At 47.1% G+C, this 13,901-nt stretch overlaps 1 protein-coding gene across 5 annotated transcripts in view; it reads left to right on the forward strand.

Annotated features, from left to right (window-relative positions):
* Positions 1 to 1,277: 1,277 nt before the first annotated feature.
* Positions 1,278 to 13,901, forward strand: part of GUF1 (GTP binding elongation factor GUF1) — a 28,785-nt gene continuing 16,161 nt past the window's right edge. For 4 of the 5 annotated variants that reach the window (XR_010303479.1, XM_064149205.1, XM_064149204.1 and 1 more), the window contains exons 1-9: positions 1,278 to 1,561; positions 3,491 to 3,602; positions 5,354 to 5,502; positions 6,226 to 6,306; positions 7,191 to 7,268; positions 9,006 to 9,089; positions 10,337 to 10,401; positions 11,328 to 11,531; positions 12,942 to 13,081. Coding sequence is in view for 4 of the 5 variants with exons in the window: in XM_064149205.1 (XP_064005275.1) it covers positions 1,424 to 1,561; positions 3,491 to 3,602; positions 5,354 to 5,502; positions 6,226 to 6,306; positions 7,191 to 7,268; positions 9,006 to 9,089; positions 10,337 to 10,401; positions 11,328 to 11,531; positions 12,942 to 13,081 (1,051 nt within the window). In the remaining variant the exon portion in view is untranslated. The remainder of the gene's footprint in view (positions 1,562 to 3,490; positions 3,603 to 5,353; positions 5,503 to 6,225; positions 6,307 to 7,190; positions 7,269 to 9,005; positions 9,090 to 10,336; positions 10,402 to 11,327; positions 11,532 to 12,941; positions 13,082 to 13,901) is intronic. The other variant, XM_064149206.1, reaches the window with a different exon arrangement.

Here is a 13,901-nt window from a genome sequence, read left to right on the forward strand (position 1 = left end):
ATCAGTGTTTATCATTATGTAAACATGAGTGTCAGAGGATAGAGCCAGGCTCTGCTGGGTGATGCTGTTCAGTCTGGAGAAGAGGAGGCTCCAAAGTGACCTTCTTGTGGCCTTCCAGTATCTGAAGGGGGGACAAAAACTCTGGGGAGGGACTTTTCAGGTTATCAGGGAGTGACAGCACTGGGGGGAATGGAGCAAAGCTGGAGGTGGGGAGATTCAGGCTGGAGGTGAGGAGGAAGCTGTTGAGCATGAGAGTGGTGAGAGGCTGGCAGGGGTTGCCCAGGGAGGTGGTTGAGGCCCCATGGCTGGAGGTGTTTGAGGCCAGGCTGGCTGAGGCTGTGTGCAGCCTGCTCTAGGGTAGGGTGTCCCTGGGCATGGCAGGGGGGTTGGAACAGGCTGCTCCTTGTGGTCCCTTCCAACCCTGACTGACATTATGATTCTATGTCCAATGACAGCACAAGAGGCAATGGGTGGAAGGCACAGAAGTTTCATTTAAACATTTAAACATGAGGATGATTTTTTTCCCCGTGAGGGTGGCAGAACTCTGATACAGGCTGCCCAGGAGGTTGTGGAGTCTCCCCCTCTGGAGATATTCAAAACCTGCCTGGACGCATTCCTGTGTGATCTGCTACAGGAGATCCTGCTCTGGCAAGGGGCTTGGACTGGAGGAGCTTTGGAGCTCCCTTCCAGCCCCTGACACTCTGTGATTCTGCGAAAGGAGGCTGCCGTGAGATGGGTGCTGATCTCCCCAGTAGCAAGTGATAGGAAGAGAAGACCTCAAATTGCACCAGGGGAGGTTTGGATTGGACACCAGAAGATAATTCTTCCCTGAACGGATTCTCACTGGAACAAACTCGAGCAGGAGGGGGTTGAATCCGCACCCCCGGAGGTGTTTAAAAGCCGCAGAGACGTGGTGCTGAGGGGCATGGTTTAGCACCAGGCCAAGCCGCTCTGCAGAACGGTCGCAGCCGATGACCTTTCATGCCTTTTCCAACGAAGCCACTGCCCGCAGCAGCGCAAGGGCAGCAGCCCCGCAGCCGGCAGCAGCCCCGCAGCCGCGGGGCCGGGGCGGAGCGCGGAGCGGTGATGCCTTCCGGCGCTGCCAGCAGCGCTTCCGGCGTGAGCCGCGCGGTGAGCGAGCCGCGGTGGCTGGCGGTCGCTGACGGTGGCTGTCGGTGGCCGGCGGTCGCTGGCAGTGGCCGGCGGTGGCTGTCGGTGGCCGGCGGTCGCTGGCAGTGGCCGGCGGTGGCTGTCGGTGGCCGGCGGTCGCTGGCGGTCGCTGGCGGTGGCTGGCGGTCCCTGGCGGTGGTTGGCGTGGCTGGCGGTCGCGCCCGTCCGTTCCGTGGAGCGGGCTCAGAGGGGAGCGCGGCGCCCTTAGGGCCGGACCGGGCTGTCCCGGAGCGCAGCCGAGCTCAGGCGGACGATGGCTCTGGCCGGCAGGACGGCGATGTGGTGGGTCCGCCTGCGGAGCCCCTGTCCCGCTTCCTCCTCGCTCAGCGTGCCGTGCTGGCTGCCCGCCGGGCTTGCGGCCTGCGAGCGGCCCTACAGCTCCCGCAGCAAGGTGAGTCCGCAGGGCTGCCCTGGAGGGAGGGGGATACGGAGGCGTTTCCCCAGAAGCGGTGGCCCTTTGTAGAGAAGGTAGCCTTTCCGGACAGGCGGTGGCATTCTGGACTAGTCGTTTCCCTCTGCAGGGGCCTTTGTGTCCCTTTGCTCCCACAGGCGGTTCCAGGCCGAGGCATGCTGCAAGGGCCGCGGCACCTTATGCTGCTTAGCTCTGGTGAAGAGCTCGGACCTTTCCTTGCCAGCTTGGCCTGCAGTGCTGCTTAGCTCTGGTGAAGAGCTCCGAGCTTTCCTTGTCAGCTTGGCCTGCAGTGCTGCTTAGCTCTGGTGAAGAGCTCCGAGCTTTCCTTGTCAGCTTGGCCTGCAGTGCTGCTTAGCTCTGGTGAAGAGCTCCGAGCTTTCCTTGCCAGCTTGGCCTGCAGTGCTGCTTAGCTCTGGTGAAGAGCTCCGAGCTTTCCTTGTCAGCTTGGCCTGCAGTGCTGCTTAGCTCTGGTGAAGAGCTCTGAGCTTTCCTTGTCAGCTTGGCCTGCAGTGCTGCTTAGCTCTGGTGAAGAGCTCTGAGCTTTCCTTGCCAGCTTGGCCTGCAGTGCTGCTTAGCTCTGGTGAAGAGCTCTGAGCTTTCCTTGCCAGCTTGGCCTGCAGCAGCCATGCATAGCCTAGGGAAGACAGATGGACTTCGCATAGCACTCTGCTGACCAACATGTTTCAGTGAAGTGTTGCTGGTGTCATTGGCCTGGTTCCTGGTGCTGAAAGCTTTGAAAAGCAGAGGAAACACTTTTTTAATTCCATGTGTTTTGCTGCTTGGAATAAGCAGGAATAACACAAAGAAAGCCTCTTGAATGTTGGAACTTTCAGCATGTGAACCAAGGAAGCCAGGCTGGCTTTCTGCATCATTTTTATTTAGCCCAGATAGATGCTGCCTGTAGCTTCTTTTCCTGATGACTCCTTAATGTAATGTCACTGCTACATAAGCTGCTGGGTGATGTCTTTGTAGTCTTATTGTACTTGTGAAGAATGATACCTGTAAGGGTCCATTGTATCCACATTTCTTAATCTTTAAGTTTTTAAACTTGGAACTGTTACAGGTTTTAGACTGAAAGCTGCTTTAGACTGGAAGCTGTTTTAGACTGGAAGCTGTTTTAGGTTCTGTGTCTCTCTCTATGCATGAGAACATAGTGCATTTCACAACACTTTCCAGCAGACTTACTGGTTGTTCAGAGTAATAAACATATATCTGTGTATGACTAAAATTAAATGCCAGCATTTTAGAATCATAGAATCAAGCAGATTGGAAGAGACCTCCAAGATCACGCAGTTCAACCTAGCACCCAGCCCTGGCCAATCAACTAGACCATGGCACTAAGTGCCTCATCCAGGCTTTGCTTCAACACCTCCAGGGATGGCAACTCCATCACCTCCCTGGGCAGCCCATTCCAATGCCTATCACTCTCTCTGGCAACAACTTCCTCCTAACATCCAGCCTAGACCTGCTCTGGCACAACTGGAGACTGTGTCTCCTCAATCTATTGCTGTTGCCTGGCAGAAGAGCCCAACCCCACCTGGCTACAGCCTCCCTTCAGGTATTTGTAGACAGCAATGAGTTCACTCCTGAGTCTCCTCTTCTCCAGGCTGAACAACCCCATCTCCCTCAGCTACACTCCTTATAGAACCACAGAATCAAGCAGGTTGGAAGAGACCTCCAAGATCATCCAGTCCAACCTAGCACCCAGCCCTGTCCAGTCAACCAGACCATGGCACTAAGTGCCTCTCGCTAGCTTCATCGCCCTTTGTCACCCTGTCGTTACTTTTGTGTCTGTTCAACCAATGCTTCTCTTGGAGAGGAGAGTTAATTCTTTTTTTAAAGGCCTTGGCCTTCATGTTGTGCATTGAGACTAACTATGGTTTATGAAAATAAAACTCTATTTTTCAGGACAAGCTGGATATGTCAACGTATCCTGTTGAAAGCATTAGAAACTTCAGTATTATAGCTCATGTAGATCATGGCAAAAGTACACTAGCAGACAGACTGTTGGAAATTACAGGTGAGTTCTCATTTTAAGCTACCTTTTCTTAACCTGTTAGATGATGTTTAAGATTCTGTAGCGTTGATTATTACTAACATTTCTAATAGCTTTGCTCTTCTAGTACCAACTTGATTGTGATTTCAGGGTGCCAGTTGTGTAGTGTTACAGATGTGGACGTGATAGATTTTCTTTCTTGTTGAGATCTGTCTACAGGAAGGGATAGGGAAGTGTGCAATTGACTCTAGGAAGTATGTGTTTTGGAAAAAGACTGAAAAAGCAGTTCTAGAATGTTGTGTTTGGGGTGGACAGATTCACAGAATGGTTCTGGGTGGAAGAGATGTTAAAGATTGTTTAGCTCCAACTGCCCTGATATGGCCAGGGGCACCTTCCACTAGTCCAGATTGCTCAAGGCCTCATCCAGCCTGGCACTGAGCACCTCCAGAAAGGGGGCATCTTGGACTTCTCTGGGCGACCTGTTCCAGTGTCTCACCACCCTCACTGTAAAGAATTTCATCCTAAGCCCCAGTTGAAATCTGCTCTCCTCAAGCTTCAATCCTTTCCCTCTCATTCTATCACTACAAGTGCCTTCCCAGTTTTCTTCTGGGTGCCTTTTAGGTACTATAAGACCATTCTAATGTCTCCCCAGAGCCTTCTTTTCTATCAAAAATACATAAGACAGAAGGGGGCTGTCATGACTGAAGACTTCTGGGCAGAATAGCTTTCAGAAGTGTTACTGAAACAGGGAGAAACTTCAGCTGCTGGTACTCAGATGAACATATGTCACCTTGTGAGCAGACCATATACAACTAGCATGCAATGGTTTTAAACTGGAGCAGGGTAAATTTAAGCTGGACATCAGGAGGAAATTCTTCATAATGAATCACAGAAGTAACTAGGTTGGAAAAGACCTTTGAGGTCATCCAGTCCAACCTGTCACCTAACACCTCCTAATTAACTAAACCACAGTGTGGCCAGCAGGACAAGGGAGGTTATTCTGCCCCTGTATTCAGCACTGCTCAGGCCACACCTTGAGTGCTGTGTCCAGTTCTGGGCTCCTCAATTCAAGAGGGATGTCGAGATACTGGAAGGTGTCCAGAGAAGGGCAACGAAGCTGGTGAGAGGTCTGGAGCACAGCCCTGTGAGGAGAGGCTGAGGGAGCTGGGGGTGTGCAGCCTGGAGAAGAGGAGGCTCAGGGCAGACCTCATTGCTGTCAACAACTCCCTGAGGGGAGGCTGTAGCCAAGTGAGGTTGGTCTCTTCTGCCAGGCAACCAGCAAGAGAACAAGGGGACACAGTCTCAAGTTGTGCCAAGGGAGGTACAGGCTGGATGTTAGGAGGAAGTTGTTGGCAGAGAGAGTGATTGGCATTGGAATGGGCTGCCCAGGGAGGTACTGGAGTTGCTGTCCCTGGAGCTGTTCAGGAAAAGCCTGGCTGAGGCACTTAGTGCCATGGTCTAGTTGACTGTCTAGGGCTGGGTGCTAGGTTGGACTGGATGATCTTGGAGGTCTCTTCCAACCTGCTTGATTCTGATTATTCAGTATTTTATATAGCATGTAAAAATTAAAGTAACATGTAAAAAAAATCATTTAACAAATTTTGAGAGTTGAAACATATATTTTTAGAATGAAGAATTTGTGTTTTGCTTAACTGAACAGCAAAACTCAATTTGCAGCTGCAAGTCTGATGTTCCCATGGTTAAGGAATCATTTATTTTGAGAGCAAATGTGTTAAATGAGGTAATAAAACTGTGTTGTTTGTTTTTAATCTTAGGAACAATTGCTAAAACTAACCGTAACAAACAAGTGCTGGATAAGCTGCAGGTGGAACGTGAAAGAGGAATTACAGTGAAAGCACAATCTGCATCTCTCTTCTACAAACATGAAGGAGTCAACTACCTCTTAAATCTTATTGACACACCAGTAAGTCAAGTACAAAGTGTTTAAATCACACAGAGCTAAATGTCTTTACAAGTGTATTTTTAGCTTCTTGTGTTTATTCAGTTTCCTTTTTCTTTTGCTAAGGATTGTGAACATACAGACAGTGGAAAAACTCAGAGCATCTTTAGTGTGCTAGTTTGAGCCTGGCTGGGATATTTTAATGAGAGGAATTAGATAATGAGCTGTGAAAAGCAAAAAGTGGTGTTGTCTACTTCACTCATAGGCTTGCTGAGATGTATAAAAACAAAACCACAAAGATAGATAAGGAGGCTGCTCTCTGGCTGCCTCCCTTCTCTCTCTAGCCTGCTGTCTGTGTAACTAATCCCTCTGCTTTCTAACCCCCCTGGCTGATTCTCCAAGCTCACCTTGAACGTAAGGCAAAATCTGGGATAAAGTAGAGGGGTGGAAAGGAGGTGGAAGGGTGGTTGGGAGCCCCTCCTGGGGACTCTGGTTTCTGGGAGGGCTGCTGTGTTTCTGTATTGCCTTTTTAACTTGTCTATTTCTGTCTATAGCTCTATAGATTGTAAATACCTGCTTGCATATTGTGCTAAGCTGTAAATATAAGCCTCCATTCTAAATTTCAGCTGAGCTGAGTCTAGTATGGGTGATTTCACAAGAGTGGGGAGGCAGGTAACACCCAAACCATCACATTTAGGAAGAGACTCCAGAAATACCTGCAATTATAAATATTTCTCTTCTCCACAGGGCCACGTAGATTTCAGCTATGAAGTATCACGATCACTGTCTGCCTGTCAAGGTGTCATTCTTGTAGTGGATGCAAATGAGGTGAGGTTCTAAATTCCTGTTTTCATGGAATCATAGAATCACTAAAGCTGGAAAAGACTCTAAAGTCATCGAGTCCAACCACCATGACCACTAAACTATATTGTGAAGCACCACATCTGCACGCTTAGAATTATAGAATCAACCAGGTTGGAAGAGACCTCCAAGATCATCCAGCCCAACCTTTCACTCAGTACTGTCCAGTCAGCTAGACCATGGCACTAAGTGCCTCACCCAGGCTTTTCATGAACACCTCCAGGGATGGTGACTCCACCTCCCTGGGCAGTCTGTTCCAGTGCCTCAACACTCTCTCACTTAAAGAAGTTTTTCCTAATATACAATCTAAACCTCCCCTGGCACAACTTAAACCCATTTCCTCTTGCTCTATCAGTAGTTACATGGGAGAAGAGACCCAAGACCTCAGTTCAGCCTCCTTTCAGGAGTTTCGTGCTTAGAGTTTCAGCAATTTCTTTAATAAAAGTAGAGAGATTATTAGATGTTGGGTGTTTATTTTTTTGTGGGGGGTTTCTTTTTGTTTGTTTGTTTCTATTTTGATTTGTTTTTTATATTTTTCCATCACTGTTACTGCCCCTTCCCTAGTTTCACTTAGAAGTTTTATATGCACTCAGTGGGTTCTTGTCTGATCTCATACATTTACAGTCTATACAAAGAAGGAAGTGAAATTAGATCCCTTAGTTGTACTTTTATTGGTACATTTAAAAGAATCAATTAAAAGACTAGAGCTAGAGGATTATGAGGTCATGATTGGACAGGGCTGGGTGATAGGTTGGACTGGATGATCTTGGAGATCTCTTCCAGCCTGATTGATTCTATGATTCTATGATTCAGATTCCATGTCAAACTTTTTCTTATTACTTATTTTCTAGGGTATTCAGGCTCAGACGGTGGCAAACTTCTACCTTGCCTTTGAAGCACAACTTACCATTATTCCTGTCATAAATAAGGTAATAAAGGTTTCAAGTTTCATATTAAGTAGTATTTCTTGGCAACTTTAAGGAAGCCACTATCCTCAAATAGAATCACACACAAAATACCAAGTTGGAAGGGATCTCAAGGATCATCTTCTCCAACCTTTCTAAGGTGATAGTGTAGTTGAAATGGGGTGACCCAGCACCTTGTAAAGCTGAGTCTTAAAAATGTCCAGTGTAGGGAAATCCACTACATCTCTTGGGAGATGATTCATAGAATCATAGAATCAACCAGGTTGGAAGAGACCTCCAAGATCATCCAGTCCAGCCTAGCACCCAGCCTTGACCAAGACTGTGGCACTAGTTGCCACATCCAGGCTTTTCTTGAACACCTCCAGAGATGGCAACTCTACTACCTCCCTGGGCAGCCCATTCCAATGCCAATCACTCTGTCCATGAAGAACTTCTTCCTTGTCCAATGTCCAGCTGCTCCCTACATGATATAAAAATAACTGGAATGTAGCAAGAACTTGGTGTATTTCCTGCCTAATATTTTACAGCAATTGCTGAGAACATCAGGTTTTATTTCATATAATGCAGGTAGAAGTATCATAGAATCAGCCAGGTTGGAAGAGACCTCCAAGCTCATCCAGTCCAACCTAGCACCCAGCCATATGCAATCAACTGGACTGTGGCACTAAGTGCCTCATCCAGGCTTTTCTTGAGCATCTAATACACCTGGGCTGTATTAGGAGGAGTGTGTCCAGCATATCACGGGAGGTTCTACTTCCCCTCTACTCTGCCCTGATGAGACCTCATCTTTAATACTGTGTTCAGTTTTGGGCTTTCCAGTTGAAGAGGGACAGGGAGTTGCTGGAGAGAGCCCAGCGGAGGGCTACGAGGATGTTTAGGGGACTGGAGGAGAGGCTGAGGGACCTGGGGCTGTTTAGTCTGGAGAAGAGAAAACTTAGAGGGGATTTGATAAATGTCTATAAGTATCTGAAGGCTGCCCAGGATGGGGGGACAGGCTCTGCTCACTGCTCCCTGGGACAGGACAAGGAGCAATGAGTGTGTGTTGCAGCAAAAGAGGTTCTGCCTCAACACAAGAGGGAACTTCTTTACTTTAAGGGTCCCAGAGCACTGTCACAGGCTGCCCAGAGAGGTTGTGGAGTCTCCTCTGGAGCCTTTCAAGGCCTGTCTGGCTGTGTTCCTCTGTGATTAGTGTTAGATAGTGTTGTCCTGCTCTGGCAGGGGGGTTGGACTTAATGATCTCCTTGGGTCCCTTCCCACCCCTAACATCCTATGATCCTATGACCTCCAGGGACAGCAAGCTGCCTTCAGATGTTTAGAAACATTTACTAAATCCCTTGTCAGTCTTCTCCAGACTAAAAGCCCCAGGTCCCTCAGCCTCTCCTCATAAACCATGTCCTTCAGTCCCCTAATCATCCTCATAGCTCTTTGCTGCATCCTCTCCAGCAGATCCCTGTCCCTCTTCAACTGGGGAGCCCAAAACTGAACACAGTATTCAAGATGAGGTCTCACCAAGGCATCCATCACATGGCATGTACAGGGCAAGCAGGTGATCAGGCCTAGTGAGCATGAAGTTAAGAAAGGAAGACTTTTTCTAAAATCAATGTCAGTAAATATCTTTTCCTTGAAATCATCCTATATTTACTTATAAATACCTAAAAGTTCCTTGACTTGTATATTGTGAAGCTACAGTGGTGAAATCTATGAAGGACATTGTATATTTAGGAGTTTATTGTTTTTCAGATTGACTTGAAGAATGCAGACCCTGAAAGAGTTGAAAAACAAATGGAGAAGCTGTTTGATATCCCTGCAGATGAATGTATAAGGGTAAGATCTCTTACCAAATTTATTAGCATGGCTGATTGTTTCAACTTCACTTTGTAGCTAATGAAATAGATGTACATATAGTCCATCAGTTTGTCATCTGTCTGCCTTGTGTGATAGCTGAATCATAGAATCAACCAGGTTGGAAGAGACCTTCAAGCTCATCCAGTCCCACCTAGCACCCAGCCCTATCCAATGAACTAGACCATGGCACTAAGTGCCTCTCACCAGCTTTATTGCCCATTTTCAGCTTTGTTAGATGTGTAATATGTTTTTGCTCTTCACCTGTTAACTTTTGAATCGTAAAATCATAGAATCAACCAGGTTGAGAGAGACCTCCAAGCTCATCCAGTCCAACCTAACACTCAGCCCTATTCAGTCAACTAGACCATGGCACTAAGTGCCTCATGCAGGCTTTGATTGAACACCTTCAGGGATGGCAACTCCACCACCTCTCTGAGCAGCCCATGCCAGTGGCAAATCACTGATAATGGAACGTCATTAAAGACTGTCTCCCAGAAAACAAGGGTGGAAAAAGTACTTCTCAATTAGAAATTCTAGTAGGTCTTGATGAATGCTGTCCAGGTTTTCAGTTCTTTTTCATTGTGAGTCCTTGAATTGTTTTCATTTTTATCATAACATCAATTCAGGAGAGGAAAAAAGAAAAGGTGATGGAATGATTTATAACCAAATCAACATTCATAGTATGATAGAATTGGAAGGGGCTTTAAGGATCATCTAGATCCATCCCCCACACCACAGGCAGGGACACCTCGCACTAGATCAGGTTGCTCAGAGCCACATCCAGTCTGGCATTGGAAACCTCCAAGGATGAGGCTTCCACCAGCTCCCTGGGCAGCCTCTTCCAGTGTCTCACCACCCTCATGGTGAAGAACTTCTTCCTAATGTCTAATCTAAATCTCTCCTCCTAGCTTGGATCCACTCCTCCCAATCCTATCACTACCTGACACCTTAAAAAATCCCTCACCATCTTTCTTGTAGGTCCATTTCAGATACTGGAAGACCTCAGTAAAGTTGCCTTGAAACTAAACAACTCCAGCTCTCTCAGCCTGTCCTCAATGGAGAGGTGCTCCAGCCCTCTGACCATCCTTCTCTAGACACTCAAATATGTGTTTCAGAGTGCTTTTAGGTGTAGTATTATCTGTAGCCATCAAAACTGTCTTAAGTAAATATGACACTGTTTAATAGATACTGAATGTCTGATAAAATTGTTGTTGGACTTGTTTTAGATCTCTGCTAAACAAGGAACAAATGTTGAAAAAGTTCTTCAGAAGGTCATTGAGAAGATTCCACCGTAAGTCTGCATGCAGTTTGTGAGCCCTTGGGAGGTTAATTAGGAAGTCACAAGTTTCATGGATACATTATTGACAATGGTTTTGCTCTTCATATGTTCTTCAGACATTCATTGTCAATATTCAGGTGTTTTAAAGCTAATGCTTTATAAGGAGGTGTGAGAGAAATCCAGTGCTGGAGCTGGTTAAGTCAGGTTCAGTTTGCAAATCAGAAACATTTGAGATGCCTTTGAAAAAAATGAATATGAATAGCATCAGAGGAGACTTCTTTCCTTCTGAAGAAGTGAGAGAGAAAATAAATGCAATGTGAAATGACATGGAATAGTGTGGCTACTAGGATGGGAGAGGTTATTCTTCTCCTGTACTCAACACTGGTCAGGCCACACCTTGAGTACTGTGTCCAGTTCTGGGCCTCAACTCAAGAGAGATGTTGAGATACTGGAATGTGTCCAGAGAAGGGTGACAAAGCTGGTGAGGGGCCTGGAACACAAACCCTATGAGGAGAGGCTGAGGGAGCTGGGGGTGTGCAGCCTGGAGAAGAGGAGGCTCAGGGGTGACCTCGTTGCTGTCTACAGCTATCTGAAGGGAGGCTGTAGCCAGGTAGGGTTGGTCTCTTCTGCCAGGCACCCAGCAATAGAACAAGGGGACACAGTCTCAAGTTGTGGCAGGGGAGGTCTAGGCTGGATGTTAGGAGGAAGTTGTTGTCAGAGAGAGTGATTGGCATTGGAATGGGCTGCCCAGGGAGGTGGTGGAGTCACCATCTGTGGAGGTGCTGAAGCAAAGCCTGGATGAGGCACTTAGTGCCATGGTCTGGTTGACTGGATAGGGCTGTGTGCTAGGTTGGACTGGATGATCTTGGAGTTCTCTTCCAACCTGCTTGATTCTATGATTACCTTGCTTTCTTTTTTGTATTTCTGTTTTCTGCCAGACCCCAATGTAAAACTGCTGATCCATTGAAAGCTTTGGTGTTTGACTCCACCTTTGACCATTACCGAGGTGTCATAGCTAACATTGCACTCTTTGGTGGGGAGATTCAGAAAGGGCAGAAAATTGTGTCTGCACACACAAAGAAAAGATATGAAGTTAATGAAGTTGGAATTCTGACTCCAGATGAGCAGCCAGCACATAAGCTGTAAGTAAAACAAAATCTTGCAGTGGAACAAAACATAAGTTGGTGTTAAGATGTGAAATCCTCCATTTCTGTTTGATACTTGCTTTGAGTGATAAAGGCTGGGAGATGTCTGAACTTTTTGTTCTTTGCTGGTGGGTTTTATTCTATGGTTATTGTTTGTAATTTTATACTGATGAGGAGCTTTTGGGTACTGCTTTTTGGGCACTGCTAGAGGGAGGAAGCTATTCTGTTATCTATAGTACATGGAAGATCTGGACAGCTAGGGGATTTTTAAGCTTAGCACATGATGTTCTTATTCAGCCATCCAATTTGTTTCTAGGAACTCCCTTGTTTGAGAGTGGAAGGGAATGGGGCTTCATCTTAGTTATGGCTGCTGCTTATTTTGAGGGTGGAAAACTTAAAATCCATGAAGGCAACAGCTACCAGAAACTGGCTCCTCATGGCAGCAGTGGGAAGAAAAATCAGGTACTTAGAATTAGTGGAGCAGTTTAACAAGTTTTCATCCGAGTGTGTGTTAATGACTTTCTTGAGAGATTCTCAGTGAAACTGAGTTACTGTGTGGGTTGAATCCAGCCAGCCAGTTTGTCACTCCCTCAACTTCAGTTGGATAGGGGAGAGAACTGGAAGAGGAAAAGTGAGGAAAGACTTCCTCATGGGTCAAGAAAAGGTTTAATAAGTGAAGGGAGAAGCAAGAAAGAAAGTAATGCAAAGGGAATCAATTGATTATCACTCCTCACAAGGCCACCTTGGAAAGACTGCTCTTTATTGCCATGCATGATGCTATGTGGCATGCAGCATCCCTTTGTCACCTTCCAGCCTCTAGCTTATTTGCTGAAGGGACAGACTGAGAAGCAGAGAAAGCATTTGTGCTGTGCAAGAGCATAAACCATGGCTAAAACATTGCTCTGTTATCAGCACCATTGTAGGCACAATGCAGCGCCGTAGTGGGGGTGCTGTGAAGAAAGTTGGCTTCATCCCAGCCAAAGCCACTACACCATGGTCTTCGTCTACCATGGGTCCCTCTCATAACAGCACCATGTGCTGGTACAAGGCATTTGTATTCTGTTGTTTCTGCTACTTGCTGTGTTAGCAGTTGAGAACCATTCTAGTTCTGCCTTCAGGCCCGGATAACTTCTCTCAAGCTCCATCTTTCAAAGTGGGAGTAGCATAGAATTCAGAATCCAGAAGTATAGATGCAGTGTTAAGCACAAATAGACCTCTTTTGACTCGATAGATTGTTTGTCCTTTGAGACAAAGTGTGTGACTCTGAGGACAAACAAATCTGGCTTTGGGGCTTTTAGAGGGGGTGATTTAGTTTGGATTGTTGCCTGAGCTAAGCCAAGTGGGGAAAAACAGTAAAAGTACTGCTGATGCCAAGAAGCATGTCCATATAATGCCAATTTTATTTAGATATGCTGGACAGGTGGGCTACCTGATTGCTGGAATGAAAGAAGTGACAGAAGCCCAAATAGGAGACACACTGTTTTTGTATAAACAGCCAGTGGAGCCTTTGCCTGGCTTTAAGTCAGCGAAGCCAATGGTTTTTGCAGGTGAGGAGTAAACTGATGTCAAGTGGAATTCCTTCCTTCCAGTAGCAAGAGAGCTGTTTGAGGAGAGGCTGAGGGAGCTGGGGGTGTGCAGCCTGCAGAAGAGGAGGCTCAGGGCAGAGCTCATTGCTGTCTACAACTACCTGAAGGGAGGCTGTAGCCAGGTGGGGTTGGTCTCTTCTGCCAGGCAACCAGCAACAGAACAAGGGGACACAGCCTCAAGCTGTGCCAGGGGAGGTCTAGGCTGGATGTTAGGAGGAAGTTGTTGGCAGAGAGAGTGATTGGCATTGGAATGGGCTGCCCAGGGAGGTGGTGGAGTCACTGTCCCTGGAGGTGTTCAGGAAAAGCCTGGATGAGGCACTTAGTGCCATGATCTAGTTGACTGTCTAGGGCTGGGTGCTAGGTAGGACTGGATGATCTTGGAGGTCTCTTCCACACTCCAGATGTGGCCTGATCAGTGCTGAGTGCAGGGGTAGAATAACCTCCCTTATCCTACTGACCACATTGTTTCTGATCCAGGCCAGGATGCCACTGGCTCTCTTGGCCACCTGGGCACACTGCTGGCTTATCTTCAGCTACTATCTACCTGTACTCCCAGGTCCCTCTCTGCCTGGCTGCTCTCTATCCCCAGCCCTGTAGTGCTGCTTGATGTTGTGGCGAAAGTGTAGAACCCTGACACTTGGCCTTGTTCCATCTCATCCCATTGGCTTCTGCCCACACATCCAGCCTGTCAGGGTCTCTCTGTAGGGCTCTTCTACTGTCCAACAGATCCACACCTGCTCCTAGCTTGGTGTCATCTGCAAAATTCCTGATTCTGTACTCA

This window comes from Pogoniulus pusillus, chromosome 9 (genome assembly GCF_015220805.1).
Source record: "Pogoniulus pusillus isolate bPogPus1 chromosome 9, bPogPus1.pri, whole genome shotgun sequence".
In the NCBI taxonomy this organism is placed as follows: domain Eukaryota; kingdom Metazoa; phylum Chordata; class Aves; order Piciformes; family Lybiidae; genus Pogoniulus; species Pogoniulus pusillus.